The sequence below is a fragment of the Struthio camelus genome, chromosome 2 (assembly GCF_040807025.1).
Source record: "Struthio camelus isolate bStrCam1 chromosome 2, bStrCam1.hap1, whole genome shotgun sequence".
NCBI lineage: Eukaryota > Metazoa > Chordata > Aves > Struthioniformes > Struthionidae > Struthio > Struthio camelus.
Window position 1 is genome coordinate 28,758,379 of NC_090943.1, and position 27,675 is coordinate 28,786,053.

The following is a 27,675-nucleotide window of genomic DNA, read 5'->3' on the forward strand; positions in this document are numbered from 1 at the left end:
GCCCCGCCGCGCTGCCGCCCGCCCGCGGCCCGTTCCTGCGGGAGGGCCGCGGGCGCCGTCGGGGCGCGCCCCGCACAGCGCGCTGCCCGCCTCGGCCCCTGCCTCGCCCTCCCTCCGCAGCGCGCCTTTTCCGCACAGTGAAGCCCCTCGCCTTCGAGTCCCACCTTTCGCCCTGTCCTGAATGAGAGGAAACCGCTAAAAAAAAACCGCTCTTCTCCTGCTCTCGTTGCCCTCCAGGCTGAGCAGAGGCTCCGCGCTCACTAGCGCTTCAGGTTAAGGGACCCAGGGAAGAGGTGAAATGCAGATCGTTATTGCTGCCTTTTATGGCAACAATAGGCAAATATTTATGAAAATATTTCTTCCCCCTGCTTTTCAAATTTTCGCTTTCTGGTCCTTGATTACTCTGAAATTAGAGGTAGCTTTCTTTGCCAGTGCATACAAATCTCACTCTAATAAACTCTGCTTTAACACTAGAAGTATGTGGTGGGATGCATAGGCAGCAGTGTTTAAAGTTTAGGATACTGGGATGACAAAACAAATAGCCAAGGGCTTTCCCTTCTCTGTTTATGATCTAACTCTGAAAAACATATCTCATGGCATAGACAAGATTGTGACTGCACTGCACCTTGTTTTTACTGTATTTTGCAGTAGTGTAAAAGGACTTGCAAAAGAATGATTTCTGATCTCATCCAGCTCAGTGCCATTCGTTGGCATAGTATTTTCCATTTATTTATTTATAGCACACTTTGATACAGGACATACTACTTACTGTCTGGGTCTCATTTTTGGCACATAGTGGGTGCAATTCGTCTGGCAAAATGTAGATGTCTGTGGAGGAGATGCAGACATCAGACTTGGTCATAAGATCATAAGAGTGGTCATATTGTGTCAGACCAAGGGTTTGTCTAGCCCAACAGCTGGTCTTCAAAAGAAGATGCTTTGGAAAGAGTAACAAGAAAGGGAGCAAACTGGATAAATCCCCTGAGTTTCTCTCCCAACTTGCAGCTATTTTCAGCTCAGCTTGATGTTATTTCTACCTATGTAGTATCTCTTAAGAGATCTACCCATCTGTCAAATACTTTCCGGTCTTCCCTTGAAGTGAAAAACTCATTTACCTTATTCTTTGCTAATGTCGAGGCATGTAGGCATCCTGTATAGTCAGAGCAGGTAAACAGTCTGCTCTGAGGTAGCAATTCACATGAAAAACATCTAAAACAGATCAAGAAATCTTCCCTAAAAAGTATCCGTTTCTCTGCATTCATTGTAAAGGGAGCCGTTCAAGTGGAAGAATCTACTCTGTAGGTGCCTGGAGGCAGATGTAGTGAATCTCCCCTGACGTCTCTGCTCATCAAGTTGTCCTGGAGTGAAGGAAGAGCCTGGCTGTCTGGGCAGCTTTCGTCCTGAGCACAGTCCCGGCCAGCCTTGGGTCTGCTGGCAACACTGTCAGCGTGTGCTGCGGCTTCCCCTCTCTAGTACCCCATGGGCCTGTCAAGTTGCTGGAGCAAGGCTAGAGAACGTGTTTCTGCTCTTTGGTCTCTAATAAACCTCCCTGAGCTCTTGACCTTCGGCACACTCCTGGGAGCAACCTCTTTCTACCTAATATAATAATTAAAAACAGGAAAGAGTCGTGTGCACGTTATCAGCTGTAGGATTTCAGTCAGGTGAGGCGTGACAAGCCTGGGAGTGGAGGAACGACCAGACAAGGGAGACAGGAAAAGTCTTAGTCCAGTTTAATCGTGTAGACTCCTCTACAGTCAAAGAAAGGAGAGAGGCACCTGTAAACACATCCAAGGGTGGGTTCAATCATTTTGCAAGAAGCACAGGTCAAGTAGGATGAGCAGCACGCTGTGAGTGCCTAGGCTTGCTTGCTTTCTCTCCCCTTTCGATAGAGGGAAGCTAGATGCCAAAAGGTAGTGTTTACATGGCTAAAGGTAACGGGAGTAAATTCTGCTCCTAAAAACTTTAGAAGTCTCAAACATTTCACTTGTTAAATATATGCCCTTTACATCTGCTTTTCTATCATATATCATCTTTTTTGATAAAATACAGAAGATCAGTACATACAGATCTTGATTTCACAACAAACCATTTCAGAACACATCATGCCCAAGTCATTAATGAAACAATGTGTTACTAAACCAACTTTTAAGAAGCTAAAACTCTCTTTTTATCCAGATTTTGCTCTCACTTTACCAATATTATTCCAAAGTAAATTCACTGATATCTGTATAGCTGAAGTACTTACAATGGATTTACAGTAAAGAATAAAGGTCAGAATAGGACTCCAAAGCACTCTGGGTGGGGGGAGGGGGAGGTCATCTGACTAAATACAGAAGCCTACAGTGTAGACGTGAGAACCTTAACTATACCGTCAAGACTACATAAGAATGCATCATCTCAAATGACTAACAATTTAGAATGTCACTTAATGCACTGGCTGACTGTTAGGTGGAAGAGGCTTACAAAAATGCTGAGGATTAAATCATTATTGCACTGACTATAGTGCATGCTTATGCAATATAGGAACAATTCTGGTTGGATCTCAACAGCATCACAAAGACAGTTCAGTGAAACACCTGACTCATCATTGATGAGGTCACCAAGTTTGGAAAACATCCTACACTTGGGTAGTATCAATAAGAAGAACCAAGGTAAAATCCTCCCAACTGTGTGTGCTGAAAACTTGATGATCATTACCAGCAATGTCCCGTTAATTGTCTGGCACAAGACGAACTGGCCGCATCTGGGATCCAAGCACAAGCGGCTCACTGCTTTTGCCACTGTGTTGCAACCGAACATTTGCAATGTCAGAATTGCCCAAGCTGGGAGAACCCTGAGGACAGATCTGATCTGCAATGAGTGAGGAATCAGACAGCACTTGCTGTCCGAGAGTTGCTCTGCAAACAGTGAATCAAATACAGGAGATGACATAAGGACACAAAGACAAGGCAGATGTGAGGAAGCAACCAGAGGCTAGCCTCGATGCTGCCACAGCTCCACTGCAGAAACAGAGGGTAGATGTCCAATCAGTGTGGGAAGTCTCAAAGATGCTGCACTGAGTTCTTAAAATGAACTCATCAGTTGTGCCGAATGCGGACATCAGGGCTGGGTTAATGAAAAGGATAGATCCATCACATTTCTGTTGACATCCATGCAGGTGCTGCGCCAGCTTCAGGTAAAAATAAAAATTGGCAAGTAAGAAAGCTGCTTACCATAAAACCAGGCAGAAAGCACAGCAAAGCCTGGGCTTTGCATCCTGCAGGATACAGGGCCAGAATGAGGGAAAGCGCTTCAGAAGCTGCAGACCGTAAAGATTATAAGAATTTCTGCAAAGGCTGTGGCCCTGTAACAACTTTAACCCTGGTAGTCAATCAAAATGAAATTGCAGATTGTGCACTCCAAGATCCCAGGAATTCAATAAGCCCTGCATCCTTCAGCTCGGATGGAGTTAAAAGCGCTTTCGAGCTCCCCATTCAAGAGCAGGGAGCAGGGAGATTCCTACAGCTATCTAGCAGCTGCCACAGGGCAAGGCAAAGTCCCTAGTCATACCCCACTGATACCTGAAAACAGAGTCACCATCTGGTTATAAAACTGATATTTATCATGATGCCTAATAAGGACATGGTCCCTCAGGAGGTTCAAGAATACAGAGGCAGATTGCCTTTTGCACACAAAAAGGTAAATACTCCTGCTGTGACACCAAGATACATTGATTTGCTCAACTGCTGAGAAAAATCCCTTCCAAGGTAATACCAACGGATCTGTTACTGAGGGCATTGAAAAGACTCTTGCCGAAGCACAGTCTGGCTCTCAGCCTAGTCTTAGTTCAAAGAGAGCAGAGAAAGGGTCTCCACCTGGCCATTGCAGAGCCAACCAAAGCCTCCAGCTCTGTCTGCCATGGGCAGCGCAGAGGCATCCGCATAGATTTGGATGCCCAAATAAGTTTGTGAACCTCTTTTGCTTCTTTTGTGGCAGTGTGGGATAATGTAAAGCTTCTCCATGAGGACAGAATGTCAAAGCCTGTCACTATCAAAAAGAGCCCCAAGCAAGGCTGTGTCCTGGCACAACTCTTATTTACCATCTTTTTTGCAGCAGCGCTTCTTGCTGCATTTGGAAATAACAGCGAAAGGAGCTGCTTGAATTATTTTATAGGTAGTGGAGTTGCTAAACTGGAGAGATGCCAGGCTAAATCAAAAGTCAGCGAGCTGCTCTGAGGCACTCTGCCCTTGGCTGCTGACAGTGTGCTGGGTGTGCAGAATCTTACTGATGGCTTTGATTGCACTGCCGTGGTTCAGCGTGGTCACCCACACAAAGCAAATAATGCTGCCCCTTTTCCAGGCAAGAGCATGCTGAGCTAGTAGTGTGCCTTAGCAATACAGCACTTAAGTCTTGCAGGTGAAATTCTGCGCTCTTGGCAGCAAGCTGCCTCAAACACTGTGACTGATAACGGTCATGCAGAGGAGGGAGAAGACCAGTGCAGCTTTTGAAAGATTAAAGCCATGTGTCTGTAGTGAAAGGGGCGCCTGACTTCAAATACAAGCAAAGGTGAGCCGTATTCCTTTCATCATCACTCTTGTGTCATCACGTGGAGAGTCTCAGCCTGTTCTATGTGCATGACTTTCAGGTGCTTGCTGGTAAAAAAAAAAAAAAAAACGCCAGAACACCCTCCTGAACGCTGAGATTGGAAGCACTGTCAAATATTAACCACTGTCAAAGACTCCTGCAGGCTCAGCTACACCAGTGTGCACCCGTGTCAGGCAAAGCATTGCACACAGCTGTGGTCTGTGGTAGAAGGCGAGGTGTAGCCCAGCAAAACCTCCCAAGCAGGCTCCCAATATCAATTTTCAATTGTGGAGTTAGTGTCACAACACAGGAGGCTCACCACTGTCTGCTGTGGTAGATGGTGATGTACTGATGCCGCCAAGCTTCACACTGAAGTGGAACCACCCAGTGACATAACAGGAATGAGAAGGAAATGTATAATTAAGCAGAGCTAGTCCTGTGCTACCCCTATTTATTTATGCATTGCAAATATCGGGCAAATTTCTCAGAACACTGGATTTTCTGAGACAATGTCCACAAAAACTGATTTTCCAGGATACAATATTTCAGTAAAAAGATATCAAGTCAAATTAAGAAATTCAACAGCTTTCAAAATACTTTACTAACACAAAGAAAGGAAGGAAATTGTCCTGCCACTCAAATTCTTCAACAAACATGAAAAATTATTATACATACTATACTATGATGTTTTGTGCTAGAACAGACATCCTCTGGTTAAGAGTTTTAGTATAAAGAGTTTATTTACAAACTGTGGGCTTCTTAAATTATGTTAATACCATGAAGCATAAAGAAAATGAGGAAATGGAAATGGAGAATGAAAGCAGTAATCCACATTTGCTCATGAATTTTGATTTGAGCACCCGGAGTCTCACTTTTTGGACCGTCCCACATTTACAGCCAGGTCTACTTTCAGATTTACATCGATGTGAGCCCCGTATAACACCACTAAGGTCCATCTGCTCTTGTCTCACACCCCCTCACAAACGAGGGGTGCTCTCACTTTACTGAAGTTACTTCAAATGTACGTCAGGGTACATATGGCTTCAGAAGCTCTTACACAACTCAAAGGAAAGGAGACATTCAATTCAGTCTGTTCTAATGGAGCAATCAGCGATAATCTGGTGCTATGGGAAGCGCTTTGTGCTCCTTGACAAGAAAGATTTATTTTTTTCTGTGTTTGAGTTTTTCCTGAATTTTCAAGCCCTGCTGATAAAACTAATGTGAAAACTAAACATACTGTCATAAAACCATGACCTAAAAAAAAAATCTGTTTGGGGTATATAGAGGTGGGACAGACTCCTAAAGATTGCAGAGTATGCAAGTAACATCTGTTCCCTACATGTAGGATAATTACCCACCCGCCGTTAGAATTAAGTTGAAATTAAAGTGCAAAAATCTTTCAGCTGAAGGTTCACTTATTAAGCTATAAGCGCAAGCTGAAAGCAATACTACTTCCATAGGAAAGGCTGTCTAAATTACACGAGTAGTAAATCTCAAAAAGCCAAAAGATTCCTGCAGTTGTACTGCTAAAATATAAGACAGTTTGCCTGTTGTGGTTATGTTCTTACTGTTTAGCTTTAAAAATACTTTCATTCAGGTGTAAAGGTATATTGGTATTTATGGAAGAATACTGTTATAACAGTATAGATCCCTATAGAGGTATAATTCATATGGATTCATAAGCTACCTTACTCATCTTATAAGCCTAAACTGTCAACGCATTGTGCAAAAAAAGAATCTAGGACCTAATCCAATGCTCACTGAAATCACCAGGAGCTGCTGCATCATAGTCTCTCCTCTGGAAATACATGCCGGGGAGCAAAGCACATGGCTTTGGCAGAACCAGAGCCTTTGGGTAATCCAAAGATGCCTGTATACACACCACTTTTCGGGAGGAGGCAGGATATGAGGGCAGATTGACAAGGTAGTGGTGGGAGCAGTGCTGGAAGTGGGCATCCACCCTTCTCTTGAGGGTGGCTTTCAGCTCAGGTGGTATGTGAATCCCTCTGGTCTTGAAGCAGGATCCAGAAGGAGCTTCTAGAAAATAAGCTAGACTGTGTCTTTTCTGCCTCATGTGGAGTCCTGGGCAGGGACAGGGAGGCCCAGGGGGATGGGCAGGCAGAGTGAGGGCTGGCAGTGCCCTCAGAGCCCCGACGCTCAGTTAACTTAAGATGTCTACAGCAAAGATACCCATTTCAGAGCTACATTATATTAGGCTTCCTTTATAGTTAGCGGAAGAAAATTAATATTTCTAAAGTATGTCTGGTCCATTTTTGACCTCCATCGTAGGGCAAGTGGAATTGCACCCTACAAGTGTCCCCTCAGATTTTCCCAGGAGATGATGTGACAAACCAGGAGGTACTGTAGGTACCTATGTTTGAGCAAAAGGAAAAAAAAGTCTTCTTGCCTAATCCAATTTTGTCATGCTGCAAGGGTCACATCATCTTCCAGGCTATCTTACTCCTGCTTGTATCTTTCCATTCTTTGCTTACCACTTCTCTGTGCCTACGAAGGAAATAGAAGTGCGTCTTGAGAAAGGTAATGGCAAAAATGAGTAGCATTTCCTGCTTCCCCTATCTATTCACTCCAGAAACATCCTCGCTGCTTCACTCAGTGCAGAAATCTTCCACTAGCCTCAAACAGAAGATGCAGCGGTGGGCGGGCTCTTGATTCCATGTTTCTCCTTTGGATAAGATACATACATCAAGGAGGAATAAAAACAGCACTTTGAGTCACTATTTCTCAAAAGAGAGTGCATTATTGAGGGGATTAGGGCTGCAATTGAGTGATAAATAGGTTGATTTTTTTAAAGGCTTGGTTATAAAAAAAAAATCTCGAAATAAGAAGGCTTTTCTATGAGTGCTTTTCAACTGTAGATGCAGTTCACCATATCTTTGACATTACTCTTAAATTGATACTAAAAGGTATCAGCCTTTCAAGGCTTTTGAAACTTCAGAACTCTTTTGTGTATTAACTCTGGGTGATCTGTTAACGATAAAGAAAGCACACAGCGTGCAGCATTATGTTTTTCCGATTCTTGCATAATTATTATTGAAGAGCCAAAGTCATGCTCTTTATTTTAGACTCAGTCAGAACTCTTATTGGCTTAATTGAGAATATGGTTGAAAAAGAACAGGCTGTAGATAGAACAAAAATGAGTCAAATGGGGACTTGGTCCACAGAACACGGAGGGAAAAAATAAAACAAAGCCACAATAAAACCTACATCTAATTCCTAGACAAAGCTACTGAGAAAGTTGTGATTGGTCACTATGGCAACCAATTTTTAAATAGCAATAAAATGCCTTTAATACTGCAAGCACATTTTCTATATAGATTTAGTAAATGCACTCAGACCTGATTAGAGTGAATATAATTTTACAGTAGATAGTCTATAATATTACAAAACCAACACAAGCAGAATCAAAATACAAATCGTTATAAAATGTTAATGTGTTAACCATATTAATGGCTCGATCATTTAGCACAAGAGGTAACTGGTAACCTTAGTTATTTTCTTTCCTCAGAAAATCTTTTAATAACCGATGTAACTTAAGGCAACTCTGAGTTTAAATGAGGAATAGGTACTTGTTTTCTTGGCTTTTGTACTAATGCACTCAGGATGATGGATCAACATACTGAGGTCTTTTCCCTGTGACATGGGAATTTGTTCCCACTGTCCCAGCTCTGACGGCAGCTGGGAGAACAACAATTTGATTCTCACCCCCTTTGCTCCGCATCTTTCACAACGGCACCGAGGTTAGCTCTGCCTTGCAGCATTCACGCGAATTGCTGATGTCTGTCGATAAGGCTGGCACTCCCGCAGTATAGGCAAGATTTATCCCGCACCGTACCAATAAAAACGGCATCTAATATGCACATTCTTTAGACTAACATAGTTAAATTATTACTTCTGCAAGTAAGGATTTGGTCTGTCATGTTCTGGGAAGGAAGATGTCAATACTTGCAAGGAGTGAGCTTAACAGCTTACGTTGCTTAGAAATGCAGCAGACAAGAAGTGCTGTTTATCAGTGACTGATTTATCCAGAGAGGGTGGGAAACACAGGCAACAGAGGAGATCAAAAACAGGCATCCAGACCACTGGCACAGTCATACGAGTGCACAACGGTTTTATGGAGCCACCAAAGGGCTGCACATTCCCTATCTGCTCCATCACCATACCTAACCCTGTGTTTGCTGTGCGCTGCCTGTTTTAGCGATATCTCGTCTTCCCTCTGCACACGTTCCTCCCTCTTGGCGGATTCTTCCATGTGTCTCGTCTTGGCATCACTTCAAATTGAGTCCTTTACAGCAGGAACAGTCTTATTCTTAGGCTGGCAAACAGTACTGCTACTACTGAGTGAGTTAATATTCCCTTATGTGTCAGTATTTTGATCCAAGAGGACTGTATTTTGGAGCATTGCCACCCTTGCAAAACTGAAGAGCCTTCCACACTTTGGCTGCTTGCCTAGCTGAAAACCGCTGTCACTTGGCTTGATACGTATTTAATATATAGGAAACATCTCATAATACACCAGCTCAGCTCCACACACAGCTTTGCCCAAGTTTCACTTCGCAAAAGTTGCTGGGAACGGCCCGATGAGAGCTTCTCTTCCCCAGCCAAGGACTGCCAGAGCTTGGCACTGGCCGCCCTGCCGGGAAGCACGGCCAAGCAGCGGGCAGGCGGCCCTGGAAGAGGAGAGGAGAGACATAGCCTCCTGCAGGGCTCTTTCTATGGGCAGTGAATTATTTTTGTCTCGCTGCTGTGAGGCAACACTTGTCTCTACTGAGCTGCCTTCCACAGGCTTCATTTAAACCCATAGTTTATGCCTCTCTTCAGCGGAAGGAAAGAACTCTTAGAGATTTACATTTGGTTTTGGATTAAGTTTGGTTACAAAATCCCCCAGGTTTAAGTACTGCCAGATATTATGACGCAAAGCTGCAAAAATATGAGAAGAATTTTCCACTCAACATAGCTAGGTAAGATTTATTTTTTCCATTCCTTGAAAATACTGACTGCCTGATTTTAATTTCCCTATATCAGAGGACAGGCATCTTGTTTGCAAATATACATGCCTTTGAACCAAAGAACCTAACAGCATTGTACCTGGGTAAAGGCGGTATTTGTATTTGTTTGAACTGTTTTGCAAATAAGGATATTCTGTGTATACTTTTTATATTCAGTACGTTGTCTTAATGGGCATTTTGGGGAGACTATTCCTCATTTTAAAACATCCTAAACTCAACACTACCACTCTGCCATCAATAGCTAACCCAACTATAACACCCAGTAGCTTCTGGCTATCCGGATGAATACATTGATAGCAGGATGTGGAATGCACATAAACAAAAGAAATAGATCCCTGGAGCTGAATATGGAAATAGTACACATCAAAACCAAAAAGAAACGCATGGAAGAACGTGCTAAGCCTTTTCCATGAAGTCTTACCGTGAAGTTCAGGATTGTTGGCATCAAGCTTTAATTTTATAACGTACATGTGCCCCAAGACTAAGCATCTCTCAGTATACTTTTCAAAATTGTGTTTACTTAACTAAAAGCAAAAATAGAAGGTCAGACTCTCAAAGATACATAGGTTCCCACCTCCGAGGAATTCGACTTCCAAGGAGTTGGGACATAAATATCTAAATACTTTTGAGGATGTGGGACTCCCATTTTTTCCCTCCTGTCCCTAACAAATGAGAACAAAAGCAAAATAATTCAACAAAGAACAAGAGGAGGATTCCAAACTGATGACACTAAGAAGGTGAACAAGCTACAGGGATTAATTTACAGAGAGAGCTTTTCTCAGAAGAGCTGAGCACCTGCAAAAAATAGTTTGCACTTGGCACAGCTAAGGATTTTTTCCCCACTAAGAAATAAAGCGAGAAGAATGGGAAAGATTTATGTAATTTTTATACTTAAGAGTCAGCATTCTAGAAGGATATCAGATAAAATATAGCAGTGGCTAAAGCAAGCAGAAAGATGTATAAGAATAAAAAAAGGCAATATTAACAGTAGCAAAAAAATGTGTGATACAGCTAAGTAAAAGGACTGAGCTTAATCCATTTTGGGAGCTAAGAGAGGTTGGGAAGAAACAATTGATTTGTAAGCAGCCTGGGTCGCAATGTGGGAAACTTGGGCTGCTGCTGCAGAGGCTGTAAAGGCCCCGGAAAATAAGGGAATTGTGACCATGACTGCAACGGTATTTTCAAGAGCCTGCACTGTTCAGAAGAGATGAAAGTGTGGGATTAACTCAAGGATCCATTTCTTGCTTCAGGGCAGCAAATCTGGTATTCAGCACATTTCCAAACTTAGAAGGCTGCTGAGCGGGACTGACTGCTTCACACGGAGGCTGTATTTTTACTGCTTAAGTAACCTACTCTAACCAGTGATCCGCTGCGGGAAGGAAAGGGTGCTTAACTCACACAGCTGAGATCTAGTGAGCCAAGCGCACCAATACCTGCCTGCAAGATTGAGAGCTGTGGGGTGCACACAGTGTTTCAATACCCCCTGTACAGGGAGGGCATTCGCAGCAGCCCTGCTGAAGCTGCAGGAGGGTGACACTGCATCGGTCAATGCTCTCCATGCCCACCCCACCAGCGTGACCTTTTTGACAGCATAGCTGTAGCACAGGCTGATTTGCGGGGCACTACAAGTCCCTCGGCCCTCTACCGGGAGAGTTTCCCAGGCTGCAGCTACTAACAACTGCCTTGCTGCTCCAGTTGCCTCACAGCCACTCTTTTGGAGCTGTTCTCTTTTTTTTCTGGCTCTCTGCCTGCCCCTGCGTAGAGTTCAGGACGTTGCTCTTCACTTCCAAAAACCTTACTCCGCTAGAGCTGTTCCCAGCTCTGCTGCGGACACATAAGCCACGTAGCTGCCAATATATTATCGCTCCACAGCGGTTAGTGCCAACAGAGGGGCCCCAGCTCCTCCGATCTCCTCAGGAGACACACTTTTCACAGGCTACCAGGATATCTTTTCTCATATTCTCCTTTTCTTTTCTCCTTAAAATTGTCTTTGCCTCCTATTAGCAGTGACATCTTTGACTTTCCTACAAACCCCTGTGTCACCAAGCCCTCCTTCTCATAAGACCATCCTCCCCTCATGTGAAATTCCCTTCATGCACCCACCTCAAGGCAACTTTCCCCAGCTCAGCTCTGCTGTTTGGTGCCCACCTAGTAAAGGACATGGCCCCCTAAGTGGAAATGCTTCCCTTGACTTCAGCCGATTGTGGATCATGTCCACAATAACCTGCTACATCTGTCAGAGAAGGTCTTCAGCAGCCCATCTGAGGTCGTCAACAAGACTGCCATTGACTAAATTGAAAATCTGTGCACACCTGAAGGGCTTTGCCTGCTCTCCTCCAGCTTGCTGCAGCCCTTCTCACCTGTTTCTTCACCATGACTTATGAGAGGCTGATCTAGCCCGTCCTGGGGAGACACAGGTATTTGTGTGCCTGTGAACATGAGCGTGCTGTGTGGAGCACAAGGAAACACTGGGGGCAAGGTTTTGTCTCGCCAGTAAAATTATGCCTTTACACTAGCTGTCTAATTTAGACAGTTGCTTCTGAATGTGGAAACCAGATTTTCTTAGTGGATACAACATGTGAGTGCTGTGCAGTGCCCATCACAGCGGCTACAAGCCTAACCTTAAATAGCCGTAGTAAATGTTAGTACTGTTATTTGTGCTAAACCAGTGATGTACTATTGTTTCACAGTAAAATGTTGAGAATACTTGGCAGCTTTGAGACTCGGATGCCATCAGTTTTGACTTTCAAAATCAAACTGCCACCTTGTGGTATGGTGGAATATAAAAATAAAAATAAAAAAAAAATACGGATATATGGGAAAAATTGGTCATTTTGTCCCACTAATGATTGTCAGTACTTATATATTCTTAAATATATTTCACAACACTATAAGTAAAGTAATAAAACTTCTTATGTGTTTCCTTAAAAAATCAGTGAAGTTTTATGTGATTGTTTGTCAGTGTAAAACATAAGGCCATTTCCTTATTCTTGTACATAATCCTATTGAAAGCAGTAGTGTTTTCGTATGAGTAGGTGTCTCAGAATTAGGCCCAAATGCATTGTACAGGCAAACACTAACTGCGAAGGAGGCAGGTGTCTATATTTGTTTCCTTTTTCTCTTTGAAGTTCATTAATGTTAAGAAAGATTTATGTCAAAATCAGAGCAAGGCCACACAAATTACTGAAGGCGAGCAAGTTATAGCACAATGGCTGGTCTGAGGCACTGTCCCTGTGCATGCCTCTTGGATCTTGACAAATGTGAGGTGATTTTAATGAACTTTCTCTTTGACTGTGGGCCAAGCTATTGCAAATGGCTTCACATTGGTTGTCAACCAAGAGCAAACCCAGTGGATCAGCAGACAGGCTGTGATTTGTTACCGTAATCTGTTAGTGCATCTGAAGTTTCAGATGGCAGAGCAGCATGGAGACGTGCTGGAGAGAACCTTTCAATACACAGCTAGGCTGAATGACCTTGCATAAATCTAATGCTGTTTATCACAGATAGATGAAAAACTAGTCCACTTCATAAGGAAAAGCATAGCTGAGATGAGCTACTGATTGTAGCCACATATCAGTGCTTTGTGCTTATATAACTTTTTGGATTTAGTGGTTAAAAAAAAGATGCAAGTAACAAGAACTCAATAAAATCCAAAGTTCACATCTTACCCTTCTGCTCATGGCAGATAAGCATTAATATGTTTTTTAAAGCGTGGAGTGAAGTCATCCACTACTGAGAGTAACAAAGAAAGAGGGAGGCAGTCGTGCAGGAGAGTAGGTAAAGGTACTAAGAACTAAGTTGGCACTGAAACTCAGAGTAAGGCTAGAAAGATGCAGACTTGATGCCTGGAGCATTGGGGTTAGTCTTTTTCCTTCCCCCGAACTTTATTACAGGTCTGAACACAATACCTCAGGAAAGCACTTCCATTTACGATTTTTATTTAGTTTACATATTTTATTCAAATGCAGTTAGGTATGAGGTAGTCATAAACTTTACAATTCTCCATGAATTGTTCCATAACATTTCTACGGCACGCTGGCCCTACCAGGGATCTGGGGAACACTGCCGTGGATGGACGTCCTGCAGGGCTGGCTGAGGAGACTGGACCCCGGAAACCTGAGGAACACAGGGGCTGCCACAATTTCCAGTATCACCCAGCTCACATCTCCTCATCAGCCCACTTGGCAGCTGAACTTGCAGGAGGTCAGGAAGAATAAGCATGAAAATATCTTCTTAATGGTTGCAATACTGGCCCATTTAAACCAACAATGGGAAGTCTCCTACCGGCTATGGTCCCATCCAGGAGCCCAAGTGGGTGCAAGTGCCATTGGTGCTGCGTGAACTGCATGGTGCATAGCAGCAACTCATAGCAGCCAAGTTTGCATCAATCCTCACACGCTGCTGCCAGCCCAGGGACAGGGCTGGCAGTGCATGACAGGTAATGACAAAGGAGGGAGAGGGAACCATTCAGTGGGTGATGGCATTGTGAGGGAGAGAGAAAAGTATCCGGAGGGAGAGGAAGAACTCTCAGTTTGAATGAAGGGTAATTTAGGCGATGCGGGGGAGTGAAAAGAGCTGATGGAGCCGCATTGCCTCCTGGCACCTATGTGGTCTAGGGAAATCCTGCTGTTCAGGATGTTACACAGGAGCTTGGGCTAGAGAAACAGGATGTGATCCCTTGGGGCTTTGCAGGTTGGGGTGAGACCTGCATGGCAGGGGTGCTGCTCCAGAGGCCTCCCTGGTGGCTGCAGGAATGTAATCAGGACCGACGCGCCAAGTGCTGTCCTGGGAGGGAGTGAGCAGCCTCCCCCAGGAAGAGTACCTTTTTGTTAAATGCACTAGTTAAAAGGCATCTGCAGAGAGACCATCATTTCTCGCTGCAGTCAATTAATCAGCAATGGTAACCATGAAAAGAAACATGAGTGTTTCTCCAGCTGAGAAACAATGGCCAGGACTAGTATCTTTTAACATGAATGGATGGCAGGAGCAGAGGGTAACCATATGCTTAATGAAGCTTAAGGTATATAAAGCCCATGATGATCATTCTTATTTTGGTGTTATTGCTAGCATGCCTGTCTTTGCTTTCATAAAAAGAGTGTGGTGATATCCAAGAGTGGCATTTCAATGCCTGAAATGCTCCTTATATAAATAGAACAAGCAGCTCAGCATGACTTAGCGATAAAATTACCTTCTGGTCTCCAGGAACTTCAGCATGCAGCTCTGCTCTAGGACCTCAGTGCACCCCTCTTCCCCACACAAACAAATACGTTTGGAAATGGACCTGGAGGAGACATACAAAGAAGAGGAGAATACGGAGGAGAGAATGACTCGAGCAGCAGCTGCCAAGTTGGTGAAAAAAGCTTTTCTTGAAGCCTTGAAGTCAAATGACTATGAAACACTAGACGAGCTCTTGAGCCAGAAGAAAATAGATGTGGATACGGTGTTTGAAGTGGAAGATGAAAACTTGATTCTGGCCTCCTACAAACAAGGTAAACACAACGGCAGGAAGTAGGCAGGTTTGAGTAATTTAGAAGAAACCGTGGCCATTTGTCCTTTCAGACCCTGCCCATGTATGTCGAGTCACAGGCTGTAAATCGCGGTAGGTTTATACAGTGGCCGAGGGCCGAGGAGGAGCCTGAGTCCTCCTCCGTGGAGGAGGTGGCAGCCGGGGCTGCCTCCCGCACTGCGTGGGCACCGCTGGAGGGGAGGTTGCTGGCCTGATCCGTGGGCTCGGCCAAGGGCAGGCTGGAGACCCAACCCAGCCTCTGTGTTGCTGGTTCGGGGAAGCCTAGAAAGAGGAGTCGTTGGCATTGCCTCACATGAATTCAAGTGGAAAGTCCAGAATAGACCATGCAGCTAAGCATGATATATAAATTTCTGACACGTACCCAGTATGTCACATAAACAGATCATTTAGAAACATGAAATGTTCAGTCTCTTCAATTTTCAATTTACAATAGTAGTACAGTGAATTGTCCTTAGCTCAGTCCCCAGGGAGTCCTGCGGACCTTGAGCATCGCTGAATGGGAGATTCAGTTTTCAAAGTGCCATTGTATCTATCAAATCAAAACAAACTATCTATAAAAATACCATGAGGGGACACAACCAGGAAAGAGCTTTTCCAGGGTACAGAAATAACAAACCTGTTCTCAGCCACATACTGGCTGAGTTTCTGAAAAACTTACAACTCAAAGTAATAAAATAAGTTTGGTCGCAATTAAAGTCAGCACACTTCATTATTTGCTTGCCATCAGATTCTTCATGTGAATCTAAAAAATTGTAACCACCAGCCTTTGCCAGAAATTAAGCACACATGGAAATAAACCCTTCCAGTTCCAGCAGCACAACAAATACACCTTTTTTCTGTGCCCTAAAGAAGGGACAACAGTCCCAGCTCTCCTCATTTGCTGTGTTTACCTCTTATTTAACAATTAGCTTGTGCTCTTTTGATTTCATAAGGGTGAGAATGATGCAGCCCTGGCTCGTTTTCCTTGGTGAGAGGGTCTGAACTAACTCTCTCAGTGCTAAAAACATCTTAAAATAGTCTTTCTTCTGTCCTCCGCAAGCTAAAATGCATTCTTGTGTTAGTCTTAGGCCACAGAACTAATGCATAAGTTTTTAATCGTAGATCATCTGACTGCAAGCATTAACCTGTCTCTTTAGGACACCTCCCTGCTTTCTGCTGAGGTAAATGCACCCAATGGCCCAAATCACAGCAGTGATTCATTTCCTTTCTGCAAAAGGCGCTCTACCAACTCTTGCACAAATCTTACTGTTATTCTGAAGCCCAGCTAACTGTGGTTTGAGAGGAGGACTTCCTTGAGCAGGGAGAGGGGAGAAAAGTCATGCCTCAGTTACGCACTATCCAGACAACCTGTGCTTTGCCAGGCCCGAAGCTGTGAAGTGGAAAGGTAATGCCACGGCATGGCATCATGGCATGGTAGAGCTGCTTTGCGGCCCCTCTGCCGAAGGCTGCGGGCTCGCAAGTCCCCTAACCTTGCATGCACCATTGCTTTTTTATGTGTTCACCCCAAGCAAGCACAGAGAGGCTCCCACAAAGCCCACGCCACATCCAGCTCCATGCCTTGGTGGCCATTCTGCTGGGCTCAGGGATGCCTGGGGTTTGGGCAGAGAGCAGGGAGATGCTCCCAACACCCACGAGGGAGCTCAGCCACAGCAGCACAGGCAAATGAAATCCATGGTGGTCTCGGGCAGGAAAGTGGTGGCTTTAAGAAGTGGTAACCTGGCTTTCTGGGATCGTTTTCGTGCATTTAGCGCTCACATTTGTACGTTTTCTGGCAGTCCAGCCATCAGGCCTGGCTCTGTGTGGGATAAGTCAGCTCGTGGCTAACAAGAAGGAATAGGAATTTGGGCAGGGAGTCGGTTTAGGAGACTTGCTCTGCCATATGCATAGGCCCTGGGACAGAGCCCATCTCATGTGTGCCCAATTCGGGAGAAACTAATGAAGCAGATTTCCTGCAGAAAACGCCAAAGTTAGCTGTACAGTCAATAGCTTGAGAGTTTCTGAGTGGCTCCTAAGGAGAGACTGTCCCCAGTTTAGGCATGTCGGTGGACTTAGGGCTACCTGCTCTCTCCGTTGACTGAGCGGGTTACTTTGGCAAAGGTTTTGGTAGTCCCCAAAATTTAGACCTAAAGGGGGTGCCACGAATTATAGACAAGTTTCTCACAGCCCTCGTAGACTTCTTCTCACCTCTGAGATCTCATGTGCTGGCAGAAATAAATGCTTATATTTTTCAGCAAAATGCCACTGAAGACATGCCAGAGCAGCAGGTGCAGCTGCTGTCTTGACTGTCAATTTTATAACCATACCCTTTAAATTGAAACCTAGCATTTTTCAAAGGCTTACAAGAACTGCATTACTGACGTCTATTTTAAGAGACATACTTGCAATTTAACAAGGAGGGGAAGAGGAACTTTAATCCAAGTTCCTCCCTGTCCCCAGCTCTTTGTTTCTACCTCTTTACTTCCTCCCCATCTCCCTTTCTGTCTAACTCAATACATCTGATTACTGTAAAAACTGTTTCCATGTGACACTAAGGATGAAAAGCTATATACAACTAGAGATTCAAAAATAAAGAAAGATTTGAATTAATTTGATCTCTTTGTACATCTTTAGTATTTTCCTGTCTTTTACATGATAACAGTATTTAACCAGGCAATTGTTCACGGAGAAATAAATACATCAAATGCAGAAAATGTTATATGTACACATTCTAGCTAAGATGCAGCTGCTGTGCCTAAAAACCCAATGTTCTAGAATCGTGCTGCTCTTCTAGCGGTTTTTATTTTGTTTTACTTTTTTAAACAAATGATTATAGTAATCACTTCTGAGACTGTCTCTGTGCAGTCATTAAGCGTGTAGTCCTATCTTGGGAGCAGAAAATTGTTATTTGGTCTTACACCTGTTTGTAAGCAAAAAAAAAAGAGAGAGAGAGAGAGAGAGAGAGAGAGAAAGAGAGATCGCTGTGAATTTTGCAGAGAAAAATCATCAGACATTTTGGAACCAAATTTCATGCTAAAGTGTCACTGCTGCCACTTGGCTCTTCAAGGTAATTTGCATTAGCACAGAGACCTCCAGCTCTGTCGGTGGCAGGAGGCCTGACCCAGCTGCAGCCACGCTGCGAGGGGCTGTCTGCATGCAACGTAGCACTGCAACTCTGAGCCCAGCTCCTGACACACAAGAGCCTGAGCTCTGCCATGCACAAGCAGCATGATGTGCTAGCTGTTGAGTCACTGGCCTAAGTAAACGCTGGCTTCTTATTCTAATGTCGCCTTTGTTCAGCTGTCGGCAGGCTAGAGATCCCATTTCCCCCATATTTTTTAGTTGGTGGCATTTCAAATGCTCTGAGATTTTTTTAAATTCAGTCTACAGAAGTCACGAGAAAAAAAGAAAGCTGCCTTCAGAGTACAGCTACATGGGAATTATCTATCCAAAAGCCAGCGCACACCGTAAAAGTGCTTAATGAAAAGGAAGTTATGCTTGAGAGAACTTTGTGTACTCTAGCTGGTGAAATTATAGTAAATGAAAGCAAAACTCCAATCCTTCCCTCCCAATTATTCTCAGTAAGTAGGTGATCCAAAGAAAAGTCTTAGCCAAGGATGGTAATACAGTTTCACTTTCTACAGGGTATTGGCTGCCTAGCTACAAATTAAAAATATCCTGGGCAACTGGACTTCATCTCGCTGTCATGTATGGGCATCTGGAGTGTCTTTCGGTCCTGCTCAATCACAAAGCTACCATCAACTGCCGGCCCAACGGGAAAGCTGCGATCCACGTGGCGTGTGAAATGGCGAATGTTGAGTGTCTCAAGATCCTTTGCAACCATGGAGCTAAGCTGAATTGCTTCTCCATGAGCGGTCAGGCGCCCTTGCACTTCTGCACGACGCGAACCTCCATGCCATGCGCCCAGGAGCTGGTTTGGAGAGGTAAGGTAAAGCAAAAGGTCCTCATGAGTTCTGGAGAGGCTCTTGTGGCCTTGCCTGTGATGGGATGTGACTCTGTGGTTTCTCTTAAGAGGCAAGTTGTCAAAGTATGGGTACATTTACCAGTCCAGCTGACTCCTGTCTTCTTTCCTCCACCTCCTTGAGCAGCTGAGGTTTCTCCCATCTGACTCCTCACCTTCCCTCTGCCTGTCCCTGCCCCTGTCCCTGGCTCGTGTCTCCTTCACAGCCACCAGCCCGTTGCCCATCCTGGCTTCCCCTGCATGCTCCCTCCAGTTACACGGGAAGGCTCCCGTGAGCTCCCGTGAGCCTCTGTATAGGGCTCCTCTATCAGGGAGCCTCTATTTTTTTTTCTCTCTTCCTCATCTAGGCTTGCTATTAAAATATTTTCATATGAAAGTGTGCCCCTCCGCTCTTCTTTTGTGTTCAGACTTCCTTGATCTTGGCAAAATTCTTCCAAGTACTTGTTTTTTTAAGATCTGGCTTTGAAAAACTGGATGCAATTTTTCATGCTGTTAACTTGTCAGCAGCCAAACTCCTGCACCTCTACAGTGTCTAGGCTACTGTATAAGATTATGCTTTCCCGAAGTAAGACTCATTTTGTTGCTGATCATCTGTAACAATGAACCTATGAATAGTCATAATTCCATGGATAAATATACTGGTGTCACACGCTGGTTCCTTAGCACAAGGAAGCTGACTCACGACACAATAAAAGATAGTCATAAAGTGTACAGCAAAGTCAGACATTCGAGAGTCGTAGTTGCAAATAGACAGATCCCCCTAATTATCACACTCTGTCTTGGCAAGTACGAATGCTTTTGGTTTTTTGCTACACGTGTTATTATTGTAGGCTTTTCTTGAAATGTAGAGTCCAAGTATGCTTTGTGGGCAAGGCAATCTGCAATCCCAAATGAATAACCACATTGCTTTTCTTCTGCTGGAAAGATGCATATTATTTTGTTTAGTAGAAAGGAAAATAAATGCTGCCAGTTGTAGCCTGCCCAAAGCAAGCAGTCCTGACAGCAGGAGTTAAATTTGCTACCATGGAAAAGCTTAGGAAGTCCAATGTACTCTTACAGAATGTAGCAAAGGATGAATGCAAACGAAAGGATGTATTCTGAAGGCTTTCTCCGCCCTGCCATCAGTAACAGAATAATACTGCTTCACAAGCTGCCTTTCCTCCAAAAGCACTCTGCAAACTCGAATCCCCATGTGAGCTAAATACAGCGGCTCCAAACAAAATGGGGCAGGTTCTGGAGCAAAATGGGGCCGGTGTTGACATACACGTTCTCATTACTCAATAGCCAAGGTTTCAGTTAATGTCATTGCTCCAAAGTTTTCCGGGCAAATTTTCCCCCTGCTAGCCCCCCTCAGTGGTGTCACACCAGGCCGGTTCAAGTGAATGCTGCTTAATCACTTATAGTTTGGGCAACTCACCAAAAAGGCAAAACCGATCCCATTTTTGTTTGGCACCTGCAAACTTAGGTTGCTGGTGCTCTCCTGGAAGTCAGCATGACTCCATGTGCCTTGCACGCACTGTGGCTAGCGCTCAGACTTTCCAGTCCAGAGGTAATTTTTGACTCCCTTTCCTCCTCCACCATCCTTAGACCTCAGTTTTAGTGTAAGTACGGCCATGTAGGGGCTTTCATGAGATTGGAGAGACATGGGATGGCAGCCCAGCTTGTGCTTGCTCTTGCATGAATACTTCATTGCCAGTTTACCAGAGTCCCAGGTTCAAGGAAAGAAACAGAGGTGCGTGACGCCTAGCTGCTGTGGTCACCCAGCTTCAATATCTTCCACCTCTCGACAAAGCCCATTGGCCCCCTGGCCCCTCTGTGGTTTTATATTGACTGTGGTTCCACTTTGCTCTGGGGAATGGGATCTGGTTAACCTTTTTTCTTTTCTTTTTTAGCAAACAGTGTTTGGGATTATTCCTGTAGTAATTTGTATTCTTTAGAGTAAACTGCTGGTAGCTGGCAAGTAGCACGGTAGATAGAAAGCCACGCTGCAGCAAGCAGAAAATAGGTCTGTCACTATTTTGGCAGAAGTGATGCAAAGGGCAAGGCAAAATTTATGCTCCTTTTCCTCCTGCAGCTGAAGCTCGCTTTATTGGCCAGAAGATGGTGCTGTTGTTTCAGCCGGAATATAAATTCTGCACCAATTCAGCGGTTTTAACAGTCCTGCTAACAGCTTGAAAACAGGATCCAGACCCTCAGCTGGTGACTTCAGCTATGTCGCTGTTGTGTTTTTTTTGGTCACCTATGGAGCTATCATAAAATGTCCTTTCTTCCCAGCTCCCAGTTAATGAGGTGCTACAGGAAGCATTCTCAGGGTACAGATTTGAGCAGAGCTATTCTCTGCAGTATAAATAAAGCACTCCTTTTGCCTTCAGTTCCTAATTTATAGGAGAAAGCACCTCACACAGAGACTTGGACCTGAATGCTGCTCAAAATAGAGTGTTCAGATAAGGTCTTCTAGCAGCTTAGATAAGGTCCTCTGTGTGCTTCGGGCCAAGCTGTTACATCTGAAGCCAGATCCAAGAATCTTAAGTGTCTGAGGGTTCCTCTGGAGGCCTATGAAACGTGGAATCCATGCCCCTAGCTATCTGCATTTCCACGTGCATCTCTCAAGCTAGCTGCCCATCCTCGCCCTCTCCTTGCATAGCAGGGCTCAAGTAGAGAGATGTCCGAGACAGAATTTTGTTGTGTTGATTTTTTCCCCTCATCTTTCTTTGGCAGGAGCAAATGTGAACATAAAAACAAACAACCAAGATGAGGAGACTCCCCTGCACACAGCTGCACGCTTGGGTATCCCTGAGCTTGTGGCCTTTTATGTGGAACAAGGAGCACACGTTGATGCTGTGAATGCCCACATGGAGACTCCCCTGGCCTGTGCTGCCTATTGGGCCCTTCACTATAAGGATCAGATATACAGCCCAGACCATCACCTTATTTGTCGGATGCTCCTAGACTATAAAGCTGAAGTGAATACTCGTGATGAGGATTTCAAATCACCACTCCACAAAGCTGCCTGGAACTGTGACCACGTGCTGCTACATATGCTGCTGGAGGCAGGAGCAGAGGCCAACATCATGGATGTCAACGGCTGCGCACCCTTACAATATATTTTGAAAGTGACATCTGTGCGGCCAGCTGCCCAGCCTGACATTTGCTACCAGTTGCTACTGAATCATGGAGCAGCTAGGATATATCCCCTGCAGTTTCACAAGGTTAAGGACTACTCTGTGCGGAGTAGAGATAGTGGAGAGAGGTGATGTCTTTAACAGGAATGGCATGAGAGATGCAAACTGCAGAGTTAGGTGGTACCTGGATTTGCTGGAGTCTTGCTAACTGTCGACCCAGAACGCCCAAAATCTTGCAAGATCAGTTGTTGTACAATTGACATCATTTAACGGAAGCAAAATTACATTTGCTAATTCTAGAACCCAGACACAGATCCCATTTTCATTCTTAGCCAACTTGAAACCAGCACTCCTTAGAGTGCTGGTTCAGGGCAAACAGTTCAGAGCTGATTCACTCTCCTCATTTCAGAAAACCTATATGTCTTTGTCAAACCCGGTTCCATTCAGGCTTCACTGGGTGGAACCATATTTCATGGCCTGCACCAAATATTGATCAGATTAGACAGTTCAGTTTGTCACTTTTAACCTTTAAAAATATATAAATCTATTCAAGCTGAAATAGAGCTAAGTAAAGTTTTGGCTCGCTCCCAGGAAAAATGTGAGAAATTAAGGGGAAAGGTTGGACCCGCGTTCGAAGTTGATGAAAAAAAGAAAAAAAAAAAATTGCAGGATCCTTCCCAATGCATTTCTAAAGTTCTGTAAAGCACAGGCAGAAGTAGCCGACAGACATATCTCAGGCAACTAAGTCAGCTTGTTGTAATCAGGACTCATTCTCTCCAGTCCTCTGCCCTAAACAACGTTTTGCAGCTCCTCTACTATATTTGTAAAATGTCAATAGGCCAAACAACCAGAAATCTTTGAGTAAAATGCCAGATCTTCTGTGGTACCTGGGCTGGCTGTGTCTCTAGCAAGTGAGGAGCACGGTCTGGGCCAAGCTATTTTTATGTTATAACCAATAACATTCATTTTCCTAGAGTGTGTCTGAGAGTCAGGCCAGGGGTCTCCTCTGCCCACCTCTGTCTTTGATGCACTGCCCGGGCTGGGTCTCACTTCTAAAACATCATTTACCATCTGTAAAATACGTAGAGTGATTTTTGTCCAGAGGGATCTTCTGCATCTTGTATAAAAACGTACCCAGTGCAGTGCAAACGCAAAGCGTTACTCCATGCATATGGGTAACAGCAGACTGTGGCCCATTTCTCCTGGAAAACCCACCCAACTAGGGTGACCGGGCAGAGCATGGGCCTCAGGGGCCTCGCATGGTTGCCAGCCTTACTTCCGAATTGTGCCATCTCCCAGTCTTTTCTAGTAGCCATGTATTTTTGGTTCAGATGAGGAGATTTGTTCTCCCTCTAATGAATGAGTGAAACTCCTGTTATTTGTAGCAGCCGTGCTGTAGCCATGCTGTTGTAGCTATTATGGTCTTGGGATAGAAGTAAGGTAGGGAGAGATAATTCAGTACACTAATATAACTGAAAGAAAAGGCAAGCTTTCAAGCATGAGGCTCTTCCTGACCCTCATGAAAGCTCTGTCCGTGCAGAGGGGACATGTAGTGGGGATGAGTAGCCTTGATAGCCCAGTAGGGACAAGCTCACCACTCCGAAAAGCAGAGTCTAACCTTGACGGGAAGGGCTGGAGAGCGGGGAGACGCGTTCCTGTTCCCTGTGCTGCATGGCCTGGAACGAGCGTGGCTTCGGCTGGTGTTGAGACACTCAGCCTAGCTATTAAACGTGTTATCTCCAGGTTCAGGTGATAAAACTCCCCCCATCAGCAAGCTACATCACCCTGGGGACCGGAGCCAGCGTTCCCGTGCGGTGTTAAGCTGGGGTGCGCGCAGCTCCGTGGGGTGCTGGCCAGTTGCACCATGCCGTGCGGAGCTGCATGCGTGGGCAGGGCTGGCTGGCTCCAGGCCCCAGGGGCTGCACAATTTAAACGTTCCTGGTCTATGTCTTGCCCGCAGGTGTTACAGGCCTGTCACTCCCACCCGAGAGCTGTGGAGATTGTCATCAATTCTTACGAGCACATCACATCGACATCCAAGTGGAAAGCAGCCATACCTGCCGATGTCTTCGAGGTCAGCCCTTAATGCGTTGCAACTGCCTTGACTAGAATTATCATGTTTTTTTTTAATCCCTTTATTATTTTCGCTTTACTTCAGAAACCTGCACAGTTCCAGCGTCCCGCCTTACACCTATTTTTGACTAATCCTGGGCTGTGTCAAAATTTACAAATCGCACTGAAGGGTGCAACAATATATGCTGTGCATTATCAGTGGCGTTTAGAGAACCAGATCTATACTCTAATTCAGAATTACAGAGCCAGATGAACTGTGAGACTAACTGCTTTTCCAGGTCAGCTTTGTTTGGAAAAAATAAGTCAATTTAGATAAACACAAAATTAAATGCTAAGAGTCTTTTTTCACCAAAACAAAAAAGAAAAGCATTGTGTGAGTTGAAAGTGTGATTAGAAAGGAGATAACTAATTTCATTTCCAAACAAACATTTTAATCTAAAATATTGAAATGTTATTTTTTAGAAAAGTCTGTAGTTATTCTAATTTTTGTTGCCATTGCTATTTTCGTTGTCAAAGTCACTTGCCAAATTTGACATGAGACTGGAGAAAACGTTTTGTTAACACAAACCTGTACTTATCGATAAATAAAATACCCACCTGAAAAAATGTTTATCCAGGTCTGTCAAGTAACAAGAATATCAAATAAGGTCAAGTCACTGGAGAAGTGTTCATTATTCTCACATATTTACCATTTTCTACTTTTATTTCAACATTATTAATTTGTAATACTTGCATTTTTCTTTTGTGGAGACATAATTCTATTTATTCTCAAAGGATAGTAGGGCAGTGACCAAGACCAAAGCTGGTTTATTTTTCTTAGCTTCAGCTAACTCATCAGTAACATTGGTCATTTATTGCCTAGCTGCCTTGCAGTGAGGTAGGTTTAGATGATTAACCAGTTAATTTGCACTGACCAAGTCAGGTAAAGCTCTTCTCAAATTAGGACAACTAACGGCACTTAGCAGAGGAACCCCACCTCAGAGTGATGGACATAAGACATATCAAAACCTAAAGACGTGGTCAGGCATTCTCTGTAACTTAACTAACACTAAGTATTTGTGACAAGTATAGGAGTTTCATGCAGGCATCTGGCTAAACCAAGTAAGCCCCGGCTGCTCGATGAGGCTCTAGGGCATCGGATGGCCATGTATGCTAGTTTACCTCATTCTGCAACAGTGCACATGTTGGGGGGCAGAGAGGGGTGGAAGAAAGCCTTATTGCTCTGAAATACTGTTATTTCTTGCAGAGATACCAGGACTTCTATGACTCTCTGTTTGCTGTGTGCAGCAATTCACCGCGGTCGCTCATGCACTTGTGCAGATGCGCTATTCGGGAAACGCTGTCGAAAAGGTGCCACAGGGGAGTCCCTTCGCTTTCCATCCCACTCTCCCTGAAGAAGTACCTGCTGCTGGAGCCAGAAGGAATCGTCTACTGAGCCACAGCAGGGAGGGTGCTGCTCCGTGCGTCCTGCCGTGCCGCCGTCCGGGCTCCGCGCCCCATGCAGGACTGTCCCTGCCCTCCTGCCTGGAGGGGACCTGGCACAACTCTTGCACAGACCTTTGCTTCCATACACTCCCAGGCCGGCTAGAAGCTGGGCAGGGATTTGCAGGCTGCTCTGGCAGTTGTTATCTTTCCGGGTTCACTGTGCTGGGAATGGGATTTGCAGTCTCCTGGTGGAGCTCGGGAAGGCACAAATGCAGGACTCCAAACTTTCATGCTTTCTTCAGTCTGGTTTAAACGACCCCAGCAATGATGCTTCTACTTCTTTTGGTAACTATTCCATTGCCCATTAAATATCATTAGAGTCAATGCAAACAGCCTATGATACTGTTCACTTATTTTCTTCAGCTGTCATTTTAGAAGTAAAAGAAAGGCTGTCATCAAAAAATAGAATACTCATTAGACCCAGAGAAATACTTTCCCAGAAAGAAATGGGTGAACTGCTTTGAATCCTGACCATGGACAGGATTTCAGTAATTTCCTTATTTTCCTGTGGATTGACTCTGAACGCAATGTTAGTTCATTGTTCAGTACAACTGTCTGTAACATATAAAGCTTTGTTATAAGAACATCCCTTTTAATTGCAAGATTTTTTTCCATTGTTACTCATAGTATGTGAACAGGATTGAAATTTGCAGCAATGCAATTTCTGTGCATTGCCGTTCATGCTTGGGTAACTTGTAGCGTTCCCTAACGTGGGTGGGCTGTGCCATAGGGCAGCGGACGTAGTGTCTGTCTCAGCTCTCACTGTGACCAGTGATAAATTCACTTCTTGATGTCAAGAAACACAGACAGAGCAGACTTACGCATGCAACACACACAACTGTGCAAATACCTGTCCCTGTATATCCTTTGGGGTGGTATTCAGTGGGATTTGTGAAGAATATGAACATTTTTCTCCACTGACTTTCAAAGGAACCTAGCCCACTAACATGGACTATATACCCCTATTTTTGACAGCTCAGCTCAGGTGAGATGACTGCCCCCTTAAATGAAAAGTGTTTAGAAGATTATGTGCTGGCTGTGCTGTTACTGATCTGCCAGTTCTTCCAATTTGCAGGCCCTGTGCTCTTGGACCTGCAGTGTTGGGCAGGAAATGTGTTTTCCTGGCTGAGCTGGTTATCTCCTGCTCAGGGGAAGCAATGCAGGGAGTGCGTGACTCAGTGTCCTACAGCACGGGCAACGGTGGTGGGATTTGACCTACACGTGCAACCCGTTCTTCCCTTTTTTCATTTGATGTCATCCATCTGAGCTGGTCCACCTCTTCTGGACTCTAGTCAGGGCTTTATTAAAGGAGAAGTGACCAGAGCCCAGTCCTGGGAGCCAGTAACTTCTCACTTCTGATTGCATCTCTTGCCGTGGCACCCTTGGTCTCCATCATTAATATTATGTCTTTGGGAGAGAGCCCACAGCATGCTAGGCTCTTCCCAGCAGGACAGGAGTGACCCAGCTGTTCAGTGTCTCGGTGTCTGCAATTTCAAAGTGGCCCTAACAGCACTTGAAGGAATGTGCAGATTATTCAGTACTATAGATCACTTTGCTGACAGAAAGCACGGTGATAAGAGCCATTATAATTAATAACAGGCCTAACAAGTGTTATATCAATATCAAAAGCTGTCCTAGCGTTAAACCCATCCTCTTGATTCCTGAGAGAAAACTTACTTTTAATGTAGCCCATTTTTTTTCAACAAGCTTTTATACGAATTGCTTTCTTTTCATCTCCGTTTTCATGAACCAAAGCTTGTACGCTGTGATAGGAGAGGATCCTAGTTCATGGGTTTCTTCAGGTTTAGCTGGACAGCAATGCTAGTTGTTATTCAATAGTTTTCAGTTCTAACAAGCAGCTGCAAAGACAGCCATGACAAAAACCATGTCAAAATGTTTTCCCATATGAATAAAAGGGAG

General features: G+C 44.5%; 1 protein-coding gene across 2 annotated transcripts; it reads left to right on the plus strand.

Moving 5' to 3' along the window:
* The first annotated feature begins 9,337 nt into the window (after positions 1-9,337).
* On the plus strand, positions 9,338-26,327 carry ASB4 (ankyrin repeat and SOCS box containing 4). 2 transcript variants are annotated; one of them, XM_009674291.2, is made up of 7 exons: positions 9,338-9,542; positions 13,639-14,028; positions 14,793-15,079; positions 18,738-19,037; positions 21,794-22,284; positions 24,158-24,271; positions 25,517-26,327. In XM_009674291.2, the coding sequence occupies exons 3-7, from the start codon at positions 14,803-14,805 to the stop codon at positions 25,703-25,705; spliced, it is 1,371 nt and encodes a 456-aa protein (XP_009672586.1). In that variant the 5' UTR covers positions 9,338-9,542; positions 13,639-14,028; positions 14,793-14,802; the 3' UTR covers positions 25,706-26,327. The 2 variants fall into 2 exon arrangements, with proteins under 2 accessions (XP_009672586.1, XP_009672587.1); XM_009674292.2 differs by lacking the exon at positions 13,639-14,028.
* The last annotated feature ends 1,348 nt before the right edge of the window (positions 26,328-27,675 follow it).